Source organism: Photinus pyralis, unplaced genomic scaffold (assembly GCF_008802855.1).
Source record: "Photinus pyralis isolate 1611_PpyrPB1 unplaced genomic scaffold, Ppyr1.3 Ppyr1.4_LG5, whole genome shotgun sequence".
Taxonomy (NCBI): domain Eukaryota; kingdom Metazoa; phylum Arthropoda; class Insecta; order Coleoptera; family Lampyridae; genus Photinus; species Photinus pyralis.
In genome coordinates this window covers 6,452,043-6,472,297 of record NW_022170596.1, presented here as the reverse complement: position 1 = coordinate 6,472,297, position 20,255 = coordinate 6,452,043, and the positions used below count along the sequence as shown (strand labels likewise).

The following is a 20,255-nucleotide window of genomic DNA, read 5'->3' as shown; positions in this document are numbered from 1 at the left end:
AATTTCTTTTATGTAATGCGAAATCTAATATGTACCCACTTTCATGATTTGCCACACGATACGAAAGAATAAAAGTTAGGTTAGTGACATACTGTACTATAGGGGTGCTAATCAAATTAAGGCGGCAAATGGCCCTCTACGCCAACATCACGCCACATGTTCCCGGAATATTTTCTTTGCATGACGTCACACCGCAACTAATCGGATACGTTTTGAGCCCGATACATTCGGCAATTGAAATGTATCGCTAAAATTGGCTTACACTATCGCGAGAAGGTTGCTCGACGCGAAACTAAAAATTCAATTAGGTTTTTCGAAACGGTCTGGCGAGTATTTTACGCTGAAGGGCTGTTTGTGATGCTGGAAGAGTTAGGCTAGACCGTGTTTATGGCCACATAGGAACAATAATACCTACGGGTAAAAGGGGATTTCGTCTTACGTAGGTGATGAAACCGTCTCGTTTCTGCTTTTGAAATGTTGAAATGAGTCGGTGATTTCCCAAAATCCGAGGGCTGTCATAAACTTCGAGATTACGGAAGCAAATAACTAAGTCGCTGTTGTTGAGAAAGGAAAATGAGCCGTAATTACACTTAAGGTATTTCCACCAATAGACCCTAATTGTAATTCTGCGTAGGCACTCGGATTTTAATTAGTACATTGAGTCGTAACGAAATTCTGGCGATCGCGTGTTAAAAATTGACGATGAGTAACTAAAATAATAACATTTTCCGATGCAAGGGGTACGATGCGCGGCAATAACCTAGAGACCTTTGTTATTGAAAATCTGACATGTGAACCTCTTCGTGTTATTATTACATACGTGACATCGGAGGGCCGTAAGGTCCCGAAGGATTTGGCAACAATCAGCAGCGGGCTGTTTAGGGAGTCCGAGCAGAGAGGCGGCGCGAAGAGAAATGTATGGAAGAGAAAGGGACGTTTCGTATTTAATTAATTTTGAGATTTTTTCCGTCTGCTAATACCATAAAGTTCTATTATCTCATTAGAACGATGAGTAGAAATTATATATTTATTACCGCTCACAATTGCTTTTATGAACCACCATCAATTAACCGTAATTTTGTAAATAATTACGGAATTTATTAATTTAATTAAATCTGTGCGATGATTTTTTCGTACCAAATCCGTTTTCGCTCTTCAAGCAGAAAGTAGTATAAATGCCTTGCTGTACAGACTATTATCACTTGCATTCCTAGACTCGGGCTTTTAAACCAGTCGCATAGTTGAAGGATTGCGGGTCAGAGACAAGACACTCTGGAATGTTCCGGATTCCCAGGATATTGGTCTCGGAAACTTTTGTGTGACGAGGATATGAAGCTCAATTGCGTCGCTTCGCGTCGGAAAAAAAAGGGAAAAACTATTCATTACTTTTATTCTGTTCGAATTACATAATGGTGGGGCGCATTTTATGGAGGAAATTATTTTTTTGATTATATTACATAAATTTTTCATTTCTATTCTATCTTACGGTTTAACGACGAGAGGATCTTTTATGTCTCCACTGCAATAAAATATGCTCAGATTTTACAGCGCAATGAGATTTCTATAATAAAGATTACGGACATATTCATAATGATAGCACCATATCGCTAAAATCGTTTGACCAACTGTTTCTTAAATTTAAATCATGTAGATCATTTCGTACTAAAACCTGTAATTTTAGCTTGCACGTGCCATTTGTGCTGGAATTTGTATTACAGATTTAATAATGTAACCTTAAATTCGCACGCTAGATTTTTATGTGGAGTTGGAAAGATAGCAAACATGTACCCATTTTTGTAAACAGAATCACATAGTATCTGCCATCAAAGGCCGAACGCCCTATATATTTCTTTGCAAAATTCGCCTAGTATCGCTATCTTCAATTAACGGAAACATTTTTAAGTATCGTCAATAATCTTTTCTAAAATGAGACCACAAAAACGGAAAATACAAATAACTGAACTCAACCTTCCCAATTACAATCGCAATAGGTTTTTTTTATCACCTAAATGAATCCTAAGAAACAACATCCCTCTAAATTTCAAAAAGGTACAAACGTAATCTTTGCCATTGCCACTTTTCTTCTATAGGTACTTGGTGCATCCATTTGAGGTTACTCGTCTCTTTTTATACTTTGCAAAATTATTCCTTTCTCGTTAATTGTTACCTATTCTTTAATATAACCTGCTTAAATTTCCTTTACTAAGTTTGTTTATAATTCATTCAGATTCTCCCTTTTTCCTCTTCAAATTTAACATCCTCCTTACTTTTTAACATTGTTTTGTAAAGCCTCTTTCCATGTTTCTTCCATTTCCTTTAGCTCCGCTTGCGTTTCATATTCATTTTCTTCAGCATTATTTCTTCATTATTTTCATCATGGTAGCTTCTACATTTTCATTCTAACCTAATGATTTCAATTAATTAACAATAAATTTACAACAGTGTTAAAATGGACCAATTTATAACAGTAATTATAATTTATCACTGACAATAGCATTGATATTGGAACTGCACTCAAATACGCTACAATTTGCTGATATAGTGAAATGAAACATTCCAGAAAAAATAGAGGTTTGGGAAAACGTCAGAGTCGTTTCAAGGAAGGGATGCGCCGTCTCGGAATTTCTTATATTTTATGGCGTCCTGCTGTCTGGGATACCCGTTACACTACCCCCCTCTTAATACTGTTTCGTCACGGACGACCACTGAGTAGCGGTGATTCAGCCCTAGGCAACTCCCGCTTTCTAAATCGACCCTGATCACGGTATTTGCACAATGATCCCTTCGTGCATCTTCCATTCTTGAAGAAAAAGCAATCCACCGTCTTACGAAACGGTTGCCGAAACAACAGACCAATATTTCCACCATGGTGCCTTTGAATATCACCTGCAACATATTGCGCACGATGCGCCAGTCCAACTCGTAGTTGTCATTTCAAGTGCTGTAACCCAAACCGGAACTTGAATTCTACGGTAATATCTCAGGAAATATTCACATCCTTGGTTACGCAATGAGCCAAAACGTATTCCGCTGGTGTTTCAAACAAATCTTTAGATTCCTCACGGACGATACTAACACGTGCCTTCTGAGTTCCGGAGTAATGTGCCATAAATTCTGCGAAAGTGGACTGTGGTGGTTTCGCTTAAATTACATTATTGCTTCCCTTTCCTTGTACTACACGACCCACTGAAGCTCAATTCCCTGAAACCAGAAGACCAAGGTATTTTATTGCTTGAAGCCTTTTCGGCAACTCGAAAGTGTCATCACTCTTGGCTGTATTCACAAAACGCAGCTACTGGGCTACACGTCCCAATCTTAGTGCCCTTCTTTAGCTTGGCGAGGAGTGAATTCAAATCCACATGCCGAATAGGCGTTAGTTGTTTAGCATTTATTAGCCTTGCCAATCAAAATTCCACTACTCATATTGGTATAATTAGATTCGATCACATCCAAGCAGTTTTCCCGGAGACGTCCATCAGAACTTTCTGTCAGATAACACTCTGGCAGGGTGACATCATCCACGAGCCTATCATCTTTTCTGTGAATAGGAGCTTCTTGATGGTCCACACGAAGCACTCCATTCTTCAGGTCGATCGGAAAACTCGGTGGCTTAAGTCCCTACCAACATGTTTATGGTTCGGGGGCTTCTACTGTGGAACAGCAAGTAGATCGTAAATTACCATAAGTTGTCCATCACTTTTTTCGCGTTCTTCGGTCAATAACAGAAACTGTTTTCGTAATTCGTCGATTTCAGTTTTCGTTTCATTTTCTATTGTATAAACTTTATCTCAGACACTCTATATCTCATTTTGGACCTTCTGCATCTTATTTTGGACACTCTGTATCTCATCTTGATCTAACATGTAATTTGAAACCGCAACACATGGGGGCATTGACCTGGTATAGTGTATGCTCTTGCAAATGTTATTTAGCATAGCAAAAATTGAGTTCATTGACGTTGGATGACCTCGACAATGTAATTAGACACCACAAAAACAGAAGACTTTGGCCTTTGATTTTGAAAATGAAAATGTCATCTGGCGCCATAAAAATGGGTTCATTGTCCTTGAATGACCTCGAAAATGTAATTCGGCATAAACTAACAATAAAGTCACTCACGTTGTATGTCCTTGAAATTGTATTTTGGCATCTCAATTAGATCATTGACCTTAGGTGACATTGACCATTTCATTTGACACCACAATTGAGATCACTAACCTTGGATGACCTCTAAAGTTTAACACCATTGACTTTGTATGCCCTTAAAATGTAAGTTAAAACTACATTATTGAGGCCATTGACCATGTAAATGTAATTTGACACCCCAAAAAATTAAATACGATAACTACAGTTTGCTCTATGAGCTTTAACGCGACCTACTTTCCAAGGTGACTGCGACGTGGCACGCGATTTTCACCATGGCCTAATTTCCAAATGTCACCGCCACGTGGTACATCACCTTTACCTACTTGCCAAGGTCACCACCAGGTGGCGAGCGACCTCGAACGGTCCAGGTTCGCCCTATATAACTACGCATGTATAGCAATGTCCAGATCGTGACAAATAATCACAAAACGAAACTTTTGTTTTTATGCTGTGATCGAAACCTGTATCCGTACATGATCGGTTGAGACTTACGACAGCAACACGACCGAATTTCACATCATGACGGACATGAAAGAATGGAGGACTGTATTTCGCCTTTATGAAGAGTTTCTAAACCGAAATAAAGTTGATAAGGCTGTACTTAAATATGTGAAATATTTGCAACACAATACTGCCAACTTGTATTAATGTAACTTTTCTGTCAAAATTTTACCTACACACTGTGTCCAAGGTGAGGATGTTCTAAATCCCAAAACCATAGAAAATGGTGATCAAATTAGAGAAAAGTTGCGCAATGCTTTAAATAAACCCAGAAAATTCCGATTAGGTACCCCCGAAGATATGTCAGAAAACCGAAATGTCCCGATTTCGTTTTTTTTTTCTGATGTTATTTGAACACAGATACAAGAAACACTTCCTCATTTGCTACTTTTTGAGCTCTACAAGATACCGCTAAGAGATTTTCAATACAACGTTTCGTTTAGGAGAAATCATTCTTAACTTTATTTTTTTATATGGATTGTAAAAATAGTACATACTGTATTAGTAGCATTTTTTATTATTAATGGAACGATGTATGTCACACTAAAAAACAGGAGTTGCCAATTGTTGGTTTCAACAGGATGGTGCACCCGCGCAAATCTTAAACATATGATAATACCTACCTATCGGAAATTTTCCACTTTCCAGGATCTACTCTTTTTGAGGACTATGTAAAAAAATAGGTTGATGATCTCTCAGAAACGAACGTTGGAACGAACATCTTTCAACGCAGTCTTGTAGAGCTCACATAGTGACAATGAGAAAGTGGTTTTTTTTTAAATAAAGAATAAAATAAAAACAAAATCGGCAAATTTCTGTTTTTTGAAAGTAATCGAAATTTTTTCGGTTTTCTTTAAAGCATGATAAATAACTGTTTAATTGAGCAACTTTTCCTTAAAATGGCCATATTGTCGTATCTTCTATGGTTTTGGAGATCCGCATGATAGACGTTACTAATGTTGTTTTGTTAAATATTTCTCGAAAAACGAACTCCTCGCATCAAATTTCTTATCGCACTCGTTCATCAACCCGTGTGATAAGCGTGCAACGCCACTTATGATACTTCTAAATCGTTTTCGCATCTATTCAGAATCTTTTCGAGAAATCTGCTAGTGATCACATGATACTCACCGAAACAAGGCACCGGTAACGTTTAAAATGCACTTAAAATAGGGTAAGGGAGTACTATATTACTATACAGTGCTATTCATTTAGAAGTTGACATTGTCTATTTTTAAATGACAATAATCCTTCTGAAAGACGCCTAATTTTATGCAACCGGAAAAACATGAGTGCGCATTTTGCATTGCCATTCTAGTAGATTTTAACAAAAACGACAGTAGGTAAGTATAAATAGTATGCTTTTAGGTTATGATAAAGAGATTATTCGGCCACTATTTCCATTAGGTTTCTTATGGGATTCTCTTCCACTAAAACATTGAGTTTTATATCCTCTGTTAAAATTGAGGGTTGTGTACGGTGTCTTATGTGGATCGAATTTAAATAATCACTAATTTTATAGTGATGAACACAGAAAATAAGTCTCTTACGCTCCTTAAACCGGCACTCTACCAATTGACAATATCAACTTTTTCTTCAGTTGAATAAGTACATCGCACACGAACGAAAATAAAAATACGGAAGCCAAAGCTATAATATTCTGGCAGCAAAAGAAAACTATGACATAAGAAATCTCTATGTCTACTTCTAAATGAATATCACTGTATACTAAATTTAGGTATACCTGCAGCATCAGGAGTAAAAGAGATAACGCACAAAATCCAAGGCGCAGCAAATAGTTGCAATGAATAGGTTCGAAGGATAAATTTATTGAAATTCGGGTATTGCTGGCACAGACAAGAAAAAATGTTAACTAATATAATTTCATTGCTTCTAAATGAATATCCCTGCACAGGCAGGATAAAAAATGTGCACTAAACAAGTGTGTTTGAGAAAGAAATGTTACCTACCGCTAAAATCTACTGCATCAATAGAAAACTGAGTATCGATTAAATTCCTAAAAAAAATAATATTAGTGCCCTTAAAGCAGAGGTGTGCGTATACCAGGACATACATAACCATTTACGAAGATATTTATTACCTACAGTTAACCTTCAAATCTGAATTGACATTTATTAATATTTTGTGTTTCAATTTCAAGGGATGGACATGTCATCAATGGCTCTGGTTGTGAATCCGAATTTATTGCTTTGGTAGCGGGTACGCGTGCGAGAGCATTATTAACAACGATATTGAAGCTCGGCCCGGAATTCCAATTTGACTCCGAAATCCGTTGAAGAGGCTCTTAATGATCACTTTTGATTTATCGTCGCCACTCTCTTTCTTTATTATACTCCATTATTGAGATTCGCTCGCAGTACTGATTCTCATTAAATAGATTTCGCTCGAAATTCCCGACGCCATTAAAATTTATTACTTGCGAGCGAGATTAACCGACGGTCTCGCAAAAATTAACTCTGATATAAATATTTAAGGGCGTAAATCAAATATTTTTTAATTAAAATGTTTCACTAATTAAGGAATTAGGAGCGAGAATTTCGGGCGTGATGATGAATAAACCCTAAAAAATACTCGCACATTTTCAGCGCGGCTCGTAAAGCGCGAGCTTTTGAACGCTATGTAAACTTTAATCCCGTGAGGTTAACAAAGAAAATATTTAGCCAGAGGCCAATCTAAATTTGGTGCTTGAAGTGGAGGGCCTGATTGGTTGTATCGAGAGTTCGAAGCTCGAGTGTTATCCTTGCAGGATTGCTCGAGAGAGAACTGTGGATTTTTCATCAGGTTATACGAACAACAGCAGGTCAAATTATTTTTGTTAAAAATCTAATTAAAGTTTATAGTGGAGGAACTTAATTAAAACGAGAATGGCGTTAGAATAAAAATCTAGGTAAATGTAAATTTAATCATATCTTCGCCAATAAAACGGGCGGGTAATAAATCCAGAAACAATAGACCCACAAAAAAGCGAAATCAAAAATACATTTAGAGTTATGTGCTAGGGTAGCTTCAACCCACAACAGCAATCATTTCTTAAAACGACTTATATGAGCAATATACTTTAATAATTGAACATTATCGCTTTTGGGAAAGCTTTCGGAAAGATTGAGCGAGCAGTTGCCACGTTTACTCAATAATAGTGAAAGTATTAGGTTTTGCTCGCTTCCTTTTAAAACGCAGCCGAGCAGGTTAGATATAAAACAGACGACTATAGAACCATCGCAGTAATGGCGGCAGATTTCGCGCCGTGGTTATGTTTTAATAGAATTTACGATTACTGCTCCAAGAGGGTTGAAAATGGGAGAGGGCTGCAGATTTTAGTTTAGTTTAAGTGAATATTACAATACACTTGAGTGGATGGTCTCGAGTACATTATTTTAGATTTAGTGTTGCAATTAATGTAGAGGCAATCTCCTTCGGTTGGAAAAACTTGAATGCGTGCTGATGCCAGAGGTGTTGATTTTAATATGCAGGTCTTGAGGAAGAGATTGAATCTGTGCGTTCCAAGGCGGCCATAAGCCAAAAATCGGAAGATCTCGACTTTTCCCAGAGGACAAATAAAATTTATGACTGACTTGACGTTTCTTTAGTGGACGCTGGCCACATATAAGTAGAGAAATCACAGAAGATTTTTTACAAGCTCGCATTTTCATTTCACTTGGATTCGTGGGATAATAAAGGACAAAGATAAAGCAATACATTTTTCCGGACTAAGATTTTATAGCATTAGCAATCTGAACGTGCGCGAGGTATGAAACATTGAAATACTGTGGAAAATAAGAGTTTTCACGACTCCAGAGAAATGCCGTTTCCGACGCAATAATACCTTGATTTATTAGAAATCTAAAAAATTACGCAGCGAAATTTCATTATACCTACCTCAGACCGAAAGGGGGGGAAAACCTTTTCAAACGCCGTTTCCCATATTTGTGCGGAAATTGAATTTTGCGCACTTTCGCGTTATTCGTCCAAATCACCGACATTGCCTTAAAGATTTCTCTATAGAAGTTAGCTATATTATCGATTAGGTACTTTAAGTTTGCGGCAAACCGTGATTCGTTCCGTCAATTCAGGAGGAGCTCCGCCCGAAGTTTCAGGTTGCTATAGGAACCCTACCCTGAGCTTTGAAAAGAGATAAGGCGCCCCCACAATATACATAGACAAAGACAAATACAAACAGATTCGCGAATCATAAACGAGACAAGGTGATAAGATTCAATGGACACCTGAAAAAGATAAAATTTACGTCATAATAAACCGCTGAAATCTAATCCCATTATATTGAAAATCGCGGAAACACTTTCTTTAAACGCGTTTTAACAGCCGCACGTTAGGCACACCTTAACAGGGTTAATTTCGGGAATTATTAGGGACAAATTTATGACATTATACAGAATCCATTCAGTCTGGAGTAACCGCGAGGGTATCAATACTTGATGCTCATAAATACTCAAAATGAACTTAAAATTACGACATACGTGAGCCTGCACTTCAACGAAGGTTTTAAAGAAGATAGTCAAACAGGAATTCATAGAACCTTTGTTTCTAATGTTCGTGGGTGGTTTATGTATATTATATACCTACCCTGATACCTACTTATCGCAGTCGGACAATATTGCATTTATTTATTTGTTTTAAGTTAATGAAGGAATCTAATAGAATGGCATATGTAAAATGCGAACAACTTTCATTTTCCCAAACAAACGCAGTTTTTAAGTAAATCTTTAGTTGGTTTTAGACAACTAACGGTAACACAACGTTTCAGGTTCGAGTATTAATAAATGTGTCAATTCCAGATGTGCTTGTTTGAAAACTCGGCAAATTTTTGTAAAAACGGAATAATTTACCTTTAAAATTTGCGTTTGTGGTTTTTTCCGCGTTGTGATTATTTCCAACCATTTAGATTAATTTGTTTTAACGGCGTCGGTCGAAGTTCATTTTAAAGACAAACGAATAGTACCGCATTTATACAACGTTCACGTTTTTTAAAGAAAATTTAAGATTGCACTTGATTTTTATACGAATTTAATGTTTAATGGAAAATGACTGGGTGTTCATGTTCAATAAACCTAATGACTTTTTATTTTAGTTTGAATGAATGTACACCTACCTATTTCAGCTGCCTCCTTTCCATTTGCCAACGTGTAGTTTCTTTCAGCGGGTAATTAAAAAGTAAAAATCTTTTTTTTTTTTCAATAAATAAATGTTGTTTTATTTACCTTCGCATAAAGTCCTAATACGAAGATTTAAACAAGACCAAAGTTAGCCGTGGTAATTCGAAGACCACCTACCGTTGCATTGATAATTGATTGTTTAAGTTTGCTCTTGGTGAAACATTTTCACCTCGAAAGGTAAATAAAACAACAATATTTATTTAGTTGGATGCAAAGAGGTTTTCTTTTCCTAATATCCTGCTGAAAGAAAATTAACGTTATAGCTAATGCTATTGCAAAACGCATATTCGCTTACACTCAAATAGAAATTCACTACATTCACCATACATGAACATTTATATATAAATTATATATAATATAAATCACAACGGCGGCTTCTACTCCGCGGTGACTACGACACTCGATTCGAGGGAAATTCTGTTGTTACGAAATATTTGCAAACAAACCAAAGTCCAACTCAAAGAAATGTGGTTGATGTTTAATCAAATATGGTAATCGGATACAAATAATCTGAGCTGAGTACCTTTTGTTCTACTCCATTGGTAGCGAAGGTGCGGTTTTCCACTATGTGAAACATTTCTTCTACTTTCCTCTACCGGGACTACTTCCTCTCCTTGATATGGTACTACCGATGACAAATCTTCCCTTTGGAAAGGTTTTTGTTGAAAATATAACTCTTGTTAAACCTAGTGCAGATTTGCCTGCAGCTCAAGTAGGAAAATGCTACTTTTGCATTGCAAAAATCGATCTTATATAGCTCCGATTGTATAAAGACAAGAAACCTGCGTGCTTTTGGGATACTATGACACAGGCACATATAAATAAAATGATCTCATTTCAAGACAACTATGCTCGATTGAACAGCGGTAAGGAATTCCTGTTTTTCTTTTAATGTTGTCCTTATTTATAAGTGACCGGAATTCAGCCAAGGCTGCTGTACCAATCTAACACAGCTACAAAATATTCATCTCCAAACACGGATTCGAACAAGAGACCGTATAGTCGCGCTTCCACTTAAAAGTGCTAAAATGCTAAATGAACTTATGAGTTACCTTTGACCTACTATTTAAGATACGAATGGTTAGCTAACTGAAAAATCGTTGTTATTTGAAGTATTTTGGCTATGGTGCATTAATAACACTTGTAGACTCGAACCAGAAATCCTTAGTACCGCAGTCGCGCTTCCACTCAACAGCGTCAAAATGTTAAATGAACATAAGGATAAACAAGATGAGGGGGGTAGTGTACATGCACCAATAAATTAAACATTATATAATTTAGACGTTTGAACAGTAACAATGGCTCGATACATTTCTCTGATTTTCGACCGTCTTGCTGGAAGTCTTATGTGTGATTCGCGCATAATAAAAAGTGATGTTTTCATGTTTAACGCTTACACAGCCATTCTGTCATCGATGCGTCTCCCCGTCGCTTACTCAGATTGCAGTGAAATTGGAAAACAGCGTTTTTTTAAGATCGTAATATTAATTTTTTTATTTATATTTTTTTATGAATTAGGACTATTGCTCCCTGCTCTTTTGGATTTTTTTAATGGGTTTTTAATCTCCTGCTCTTTTTTTAAATGGAATTAATTGGGATGTGTGCGATTTTTGTCCCTTGATTATTTGATTTGTTTCATTGGGATGTTTTTTTTTATCATTTGTTCTTTTTGTTTGTTTTTTTTGAAGCGGGATTAATAGGAATGGGTGGGACTTTTGGTCCCTGCTCTTTTGTTTTTTTTTAATGCGATCATTGTCTTCTGCTCTACTATAATTTAAAATGGACCTCTATTGCACAGTAATAATGACTCCATTGGCTGTTCTAACTCTTGACCATCTTTTTTGGTTGTCGCGTACGAAGTCCCTTATGATGTAATAAAGCTGCATTAGCGAGCCATAATAAACAATGATGTTTTCATGTTTATTAATATTCCGCTTCCAACATGTTCTCTGTTTTTTTTAAATAGAATTAATTGGAATAGGTGCGATTTTTGTCCCTTGATCATTTAATTTTTTAATCGGGATCATCATTTGTTTTTTGCTCTCTATATGCTACCTACCTGTTCTCTACCTGCACCTCAGCCTGCTTGACTCTCTACACGCTCTCTATTTGCTGTCTACTTCTTCTCTACCTGCTCTCTAGATGATACTCTCGACCTGTTTTCTACCTTCTCTCTGCCTTCCCTTGATTTGCTTTTGTAACTAGTTACCTCTTCTCCGCACTATCCTGGTTAAACTTCATACATTTTAATTAAATTGTCTGCGATTCTTGTTATATAATTGTAGGTATAAATGTGCTCCTGCTAGCTGTCAGTTAGTGATCCGGTTATTAACGAGCTTGAATTGGCAATGTAGCCCAAAAAATAAAGTAGGCCCTTTTGACATCTCCGTTAGTTATGAACCGAATTGCATGAAATTCAATATGCGCGCGCATAGCTTTAGCCATATAAAACACAATTCCAAAAGTTGAGTCTAATCGATCAGCATTCCCGGTGCCCTTTGCGCATCTCGACCATTTACAGACCGAATTGCAAACTTTCTTATTTATGAAGGTACTAGCTGACCCGACGGACGTTGTCCTCTTTCCTAGCTATGCATACCTAATCAATTTGAACTGGAATAAATAATAACAAAAAATTATTTCGAGAAATTCGCTGTGCCTAGAGCAGGTACCACCCGCCTCACCTGCGCATGCGCGAGTCTGCCCTTTTATGTCAAAGAATATGTGTAGCAAATTTGGTTCCAATCGGTTCAACCGTTTAGCCGGAAAAGAGATTTTGACACACTTGTCCCAAAATCTCCCCATCCCTCCCCAAAATAATAAAAAATAAACGCACTCACTTCTACGTTGCTTTTGGCGATTCAGAGCTAGCAACGTACCTTTTTTTGTTGCGCCAAATGCCGTAATTTGAAAACAATTGTTTTATTTCTGGATATGAGTAAAAAATGTATAGAATCTGGCCCATTTCCGGAAACCAAGGAATGTAGTGGCTCTGGTGGGGTGGCGGTACCAATGACGTCAATTTCGCTTGGCCAACTGGCGCAACATAATTCCAGGGCTTAAGCCTTGCATTGCAGTGTGGACACACAAAGTTCATTGGTCTAATAGCAACGATTTACTGTTTCGCGCTTCGCTTTGCTTGTCAGTTTGACTTGCTCGTATATACCGGGTGGTGCACGGTAAGTAGGAATAGGGATTTAAATTTAACATGGGAAATTAGTTTTATGCTATTTCCTGCCCTGTACATTTTACAGAAAAATCTGTAGAGTTTAAAGTTGTTCAGAATTAAAAGGTGTTTTTACATGTTTTATATTAAGCTTTTGGTATACCCGCAAATTTAAAAATAAATTTCAACATTTCTGTTATTAGTATAGCAATTCACAAAACAACAAAAGTCATGGCTATTGCTACTAATAACAGAAATGTTGACATTTATTTTTAAATTTGCGGGTATACCAAAAGCTTAATATAAAACATGTAAAAACAGTGTTGTATGCACCTTTTAATTCTGAACAACTTTAAACTCTACAGTTTTTTTCTGTAAAATGTACAGGAGGGCAGAATATTGCATAAAACTAATTTCCCATGTTAAATCCCTATTCCTACTTACCGTGCACCACCCAGTATGTTTGACTTGTAGGATTACGAATTCTGCGACCTAAGTTGGTACCTTTGATTAATAATCAAAGGTTGGTACGTCTAATTAGTAGCATCTTGAAAAAACTAAAATTCAACTGAAAATAGAAATTAACTCCCTAGTGTTTCTGTATAACTATGTATACCACGTGTTTAGTCTATCAACACTTACCAAAAATGGATATTAGGTATATCAAACTTTTAATATAAAAGGCGTGATTGCGGTGAAATAACATCGACATTTCTCAAAAAACTCACTGAAATCTGGATAAACTTTCCGATCGAATTGACAGCACACAAATTAATTTTTTGACGGATATATGCCGATCGATGTAGCTGTTAAAACAATTGCTGCCGCACCGTCAAACGCGCGATGTTTAAATAATCGTTAAGTTTTCTCCAATTTTCCAATTTTCTGCGCGATTTTCTTAGTTTTTCTTGTCGTAAGAACCTTCTACACAGTAGCAGAAAAAAAAGATGAATGAAATCGGTAAAGTCGTTCTAAAGTTATTGCGTGACCAGAAAAAACAGGGGTTCATTTTTATATACAGGGTGACAATTTGAAAACTTACCACCCCCCATATCTTAGTAAATAAACGAGATATTTAAAAAAATCAAAATCCGTTTCGGTAATTCGGAGGGGGAATCACAATGACATAGTTGCGGCGACGCACCCCCTCCAACCCCCTGCGCCCCAGCCACCACAACTTTTAAATCTTAAATAGTGACCCCCCATGTGTGATACGTCGTTGGAAAGCTCTGAAAAAATGCTTTCCAACAATAGCATTACATTTAGGTTAGTAATTATCGTGCAAATCAAAAAATAAACTAATATGATACATTTGAAATCTGTCGTATTTAAAACGCAATCGGCGAACATAGACGAACTAAGACAGAGAATAATTCAAGAATGTCGAAATATTGCAAAACCAACATTTGAAAAGGTTCGACAAGAGTTTGAGAATAGATTATAACTGACGATCAAAAATGAGTTGCTGTCGAGTCGGCTTTGGAAGTTCAAGTTAAATACGATTTTAGATGTAAACAAAAATTTCAGAAGGCGACTCGACAGTAACTCATTTTTAATCGCATAGTAATACTGTCAAGAACGGAAACCATTTTGAACATTTATTGAAATAAAAGCCAACTTTAGAAAATGTATCATATTAGTTTATTTTTTTATTTGCACGATAATTACTAACCTAAATGTAATGCTCTTATGGTATGGTTGGAAAGCATTTTTTCAGAGCTTTCCAACGACGTATCACACATGGGGGGTCACTATTTAAGATTTAAAAGTTGGGGTGGCTGGGGCGCAGGAGGTGTGAGGGGGTGCGTCGCCAACTATGTAATTGTGATTCCCCCTCCGAATTACCGAAACGGATTTTGATTTTCTTAAATATCTTGTTTATTTACTAAGATATGGGGGGTGGTAAGTTTTCAAATTGTCACCCTGTATAGAGATTTAAATGAAATTTGATACATAGCAAATTTAACGCCAGTTTCAAAATTTGGTTTTGCGCATGCGCAGTGCCAACTTTCTTATTTATGGAGGCATTCAAATGAAATTTCATACATATACACTTTAAATAAAAGCAAAACTAACATCAGGTTTAAAATTTGGTTTTGCACATGCTATAGCCATACCTAGGAGCTCGTTTGCTATATTTGTTTAATTTATTATTTTCTTTAGAGCGTCTCTTTACTGCAATAGAATAACATAGTAAATGAGCTTGAGTTGAAACAATCCTGTAAGGTAAATGCGGACACAACAATCATTCGCAACAACACAAGGAACTATTCAACTTTATTTATAAATGAAGGAAACTAACTGTATAACGAATATCCGTCAAGTGCTAAAATAATTAATTGTATTTTAATAAATACAATAAAAATACACTATGACGCTAGTTCAAATATACAACGAGGTAAATCACAACGAATGGCAACACTACAACGCGAGAGAGCAGTGTTCATAAATAACTTGATTGTTTGTGCACCAGGAGTGTTAAATGCGTTCTGGTCACGGCTAACAATCCGAATAAAATTGACCCTCCAGCTGTGATCTGCACGGACCGACTTTAGAATCTTAGAGGCGTGGCTTAGGGGAAAATGTTCAAAGCTCTTTCGTTTTTCTTGGAAAAATGGCGAAAATCTTCTTCCGCAGCGCGTAGGTCGCTTGATGTAGGCGATTGCTCGCTCTCGGCGCAATTTTTTTCGTCGGGATCCACCCAATGGACTTAAAAAAATGCAAAACGCGCTCTGCGAAAACGACCGGACGCAGATTTGGTACTGCGTAACGCCGTTTTACGTATGGTGATTTCCCACTGTTTACACTCATATTTATTATAGGTTTTGTACAATTTGACACAATAAACGCTTTCTCTCTTACTTATAAGAATGATGTAAAACCTACTTCGCGGTTCTGATAACGCTTCCGTCATTCAACATTCAGACGCTATACCGAGTGTCAATTTTAAAACTTGCAGTCGGCCATATTTTCCGAACTAAAGAAGATATTGAAAATCGCGCAAAACCGTTTCGTTCCTTAACCCCCCAGCCCCCCTCTTCAAAAATCCTAAATGGCAACCCGATACTTATGACACATCGTTGGAAAGCTACTGAAAAATGCTTTCCAGTGGTACCAATAAAGTCAATTTTCATTAAGACAATTTAACAAAATTTTAATAATTAACAAAAAAAAATTAAACCGTGCCTATGTTCAAGATTTGGTCGCTACATTCGAAGAAATGGGATCTGTTATCAATAAAAAAAGAAAGCAACCAAGATTGCTTAATGAAGCAGCTTAGGTTGAAGTTCTTGGCCAATTTGCCATAAATCCCTCAATGCCAACATTTAGTTTTTTTTGTTAATTATTAAATCTTTGTTAAATTGTCTTAATGAACATTGACTTTATTGGTACCACTGGAAAGCATTTTTCAGTAGCTTTCCAACGATGTATCACAAGTATGGGATTGCCATTTAGGATTTTTGAAGAAGGAGGGGGGCTGGGGGGTTAAGGGTGAGTGGGGGGTTCTCACTTATAACGTCATTCTGGTTCCCCCTCGAGACACCCCATACGGTTTTGCGCGATTTTCAATACCTTCTTTAGATGGCCGACTGCAAGTTTTAAAATTGACACCCCGTAGACGCATTTAACTCGCACTTTCCGCTTTTATTTTAATTACAATGACCCGCTTCATTTAACTCATCCCCAATATACACACGTAAAGCAATAACGGGCGATCAAAAATGAGTTGCTATTGCTAATTCCCTTTTAACCTCCTTACGGTTAAATAAAAGAAATTGAAATGAATAAATGAAATTATTAAGTTCCTTGCAATACGTAGAACACACAAAGTTTATATTTAGATTATGCATTTTGACCACGCTATAACATTTTCTGAGTACCTATACAAAGGTCTTGTTACAAGTTACACTCTCTACCTGCTCGCGACAAATCTGCCGAATGAGAATAAATTGAATCATTTAACATAATCGGATAAAATTATTTAAATATTTGTTCACATATCTATTAGGAGATTGGCGCATTTTTTCCCCAAAGTAGAAGCATTCGACTACAGACAGTGTTATTACACCCATTACAATATTATATTGGACATTCCATACTCCACTGTACCACCCATAATATGTGTATATAATATGAGAGAAATATACAAACATAAATTGTAGAATTAATAACTTCACCATTTAATGATTTCTCTTTCATTTCAGGTGAAAAACCTCACAAGTGCCAAGTATGTGGGAAAGCTTTCAGTCAGTCCTCCAATCTAATCACGCACTCAAGAAAACACACGGGTTTTAAACCGTTCGCATGCGATCTATGTGGACGCGCCTTCCAAAGAAAAGTCGACCTCCGACGGCACAAGGAAACGCAACATACAGAAATACGATCGATAGTCACATAGTGTCAAGAAAATGGAAGTGTGACCCTTCCATTTGCTACTAATGGAATTTGCGCTTCCCCATCGTCGACAGGCCATAGTCAAAACGTGAACAACGACGTGCAAGTAACGAGCGCACCTATCAGCGAACTTGCACAGTCCCTCCAACACTTAGGGAACTCTCCAAATACCCAAACTCTAACTATGGGTCATCAGCCCACCATGACACCTTTGCAAATACCATCCCGCGCCGTGTACCACAACACAAACTGGAGTTAAATCCGTAAGGTTTCGTTGGCCCATTCCTCTTGCAACTGTTGTTACCTACCTGCTAGTTTAAAATTTAGTCAATATTTCCAAATAAACTCAACCAAAGAGTAAAACTTAGCTGTAAGGAAGAAATATTTTTATGGTGTACACCGAACTGTGATCGAATTAGCCATCATATTAGATATGGTGCTATCGACTTATATCTCAACTTGTACTGAATGTTACGAATAGTTTAAAATATGTTACATGTGCAATCTCGGATTTAGTGCAATTTAAAAGTATTCCGCTTTTTTAATGTAACCACCCCTTTATCACAATTCCATTTTTATATCATTCCGGAGCATCTTAGGGAAGGCATTATAAATTAAAAGGTTCACATCTCAACACACGTACATATCAAGAAAAGCTCTGGCAACGTTTTACAACGGAGAGGATTTTATTTTTGAGGATCTTGATTGTCTCACGAGAGAATATATAAAAGAGCGCGTGCACGTTAAGTTGTTACCTTGTAAAGCTCCCATGCTCTAGTCATACTGTACAAATTTTCGATTAGTATTTCAAAGAGCGCGCATCTTTAGTTGGGTCGTAAACCTGTTGAGATTACGCAATATTTTTACGTAAACGCGTCTTACATATTAGGCCCAAGACGCTCCTCCTACGCAAACAGTCGGATACGCACCAAAAAGTGTCAATAAAGAACTTCGGTAATTGAATTAAGTGACAACTGAGTGTTATAGTACTGTTTGATATAATATCACCCGAAGGCGAGAGAACTCTCGCGAAGCCATATCTTTATTTACAACAGAGCAGCAGCGTGTTTGGAATACCAAGTAGGTTTCCTGATTGAGCGACTTGATTTTTAACCAGAGCCGCTCGAAACTAGAGATTGAAATAGAATAACGAAAATGAAAGATTTTTCCCTTCGGGCAATTAGAAAGAAAAACCTTTCAGCACTGAACCACCAAGATTTCCGCTAATATTAATGATATTAATAACGAAATTATTGCAAAGCTCCCGTTAATGCTGAACAATGTGTAACCCCATATTCCCTCGGCAGCGAAATTGGAAGTCTTTCCTGACACTCAGAGAGCTTGGTTTCCGGTTTCAGCACTCTGTGTCTACACGCCCACCCTATTTCAACCCCTGCAGCGTCCCGAAAGCTCTGAACTGTCAGGCTATATTCTGTTAAACGTGTGATTTTACAGCTATGATACACAAATAGCTATTAAGATACCGTACAGAAATCTAAATATTAATTAATTTATGAAACGCTGCCAGAGTTTTTAATTTACATATTCCGTTACATTAAACGTTTTATTCAAAATGACCAAAGAGATTTAAGATTTTTAAACTAAATGTGAATGAGTTTTTAAGTCTAGATAGTAATTATTAAACTAATTCACTCAAACACTGTATATAAATGTTGCAAATGTTAGTACAATTTACACTTATCAATTAAAAAACCATTTTTAAACACTAAGAAATTATGCAAATAAAATTGCGCTGTATATGTTGTAAATGTATTTATCAACTTTTTGTATATATAGCTTTATATCGTGCATGTTTAAACACAGTTTTACTATTCTTGTCACTTGTAATTATTAAATAAAGATGTTATTATTGCGTATATCAAGTTTATTTATGTTTAATCACTGATTAAAGACGAACTATAAATTGATTCTGTGTTGTTATTTATTAACCCACCAATCCTTGACATAATATTTTAAATTGTCTTCGAAACACACTGTATACTTCGATAGAAGGTTATTTGGAGCTAATTGTTGTTTAACTGTTGAGCCATCGACAACCCACTAAGCCAAATCGGAAGCGTCAAATTACTTTTTTACTTGACCGAATTACTTTCAAACTGGATCGACTTGAAATTCAAGTGGTCGAGTTTTCAAACTCCATTGGATCAAATGAAGTTGAACATAATAAAGTTAAAGTGAATGGCAGTTATAAGTAACAAACTGTAACGTAATTCTAATAGGAGATTTATCAAAATTATGACGATAAACTTAATATAAAAAGGTCCTTTAGATTGGTTTATAACCGTTTAATTCATATTATCAATTAATTTGCAATCACATTAGAACACTTAAGACCACGAATGCAGATTTCATTATATATCACCAAACCAAAACTAAACAATTCAAATTGCTTATATAGCAAAGGAAATGTTTCTAGAAATTTTGCAAACGTCTCCATATCATATTTCATAGAAAAAATGAGTCCTTTATCCACTTTATGGTGACATTTCTTCACCGCAATATCAGCTTTTGATACCCTTGTCGCCCTCTCGTGTGAAATTGCTCAAGTTTTGGTTTTCCATGCTTCTTTATTTTTTAAACCTGCTATTTTATCGTTGGAGATTGATTAGCTTTTGCAATTTGCTTTCAATGAGGTTGAGCCACCCTGTACATAAAAAGTTGCAATCTTTAAAGTAAATCTGATAGGTTTTTTTTTACGAATAAGCACAATGTGTGATTATTTCGTATGAATTTATATTTGAGTTTTTATTTTTCCTTTTAGAAATTTATGTAGGTTCGTAATTTTTTGGTTTTTTAATTTGATCGTTTTTATAAATTATTCGCAATTTAGATAA

The 20,255-nt window shown here is 36.4% G+C and overlaps 1 protein-coding gene across 1 annotated transcript in view; it reads left to right on the top strand.

The window, feature by feature from the left end:
• LOC116171362 (zinc finger protein Gfi-1) overlaps nucleotides 1–19,097 on the top strand; it is a 70,720-nt gene extending 51,623 nt beyond the window's left edge. Inside the window, exon 5 of the mRNA XM_031488154.1 lies at nucleotides 17,211–19,097. Coding sequence (XP_031344014.1) covers nucleotides 17,211–17,404 — 194 coding nt within the window. The 3' untranslated portion in view covers nucleotides 17,405–19,097. The remainder of the gene's footprint in view (nucleotides 1–17,210) is intronic.
• The last annotated feature ends 1,158 nt before the right edge of the window (nucleotides 19,098–20,255 follow it).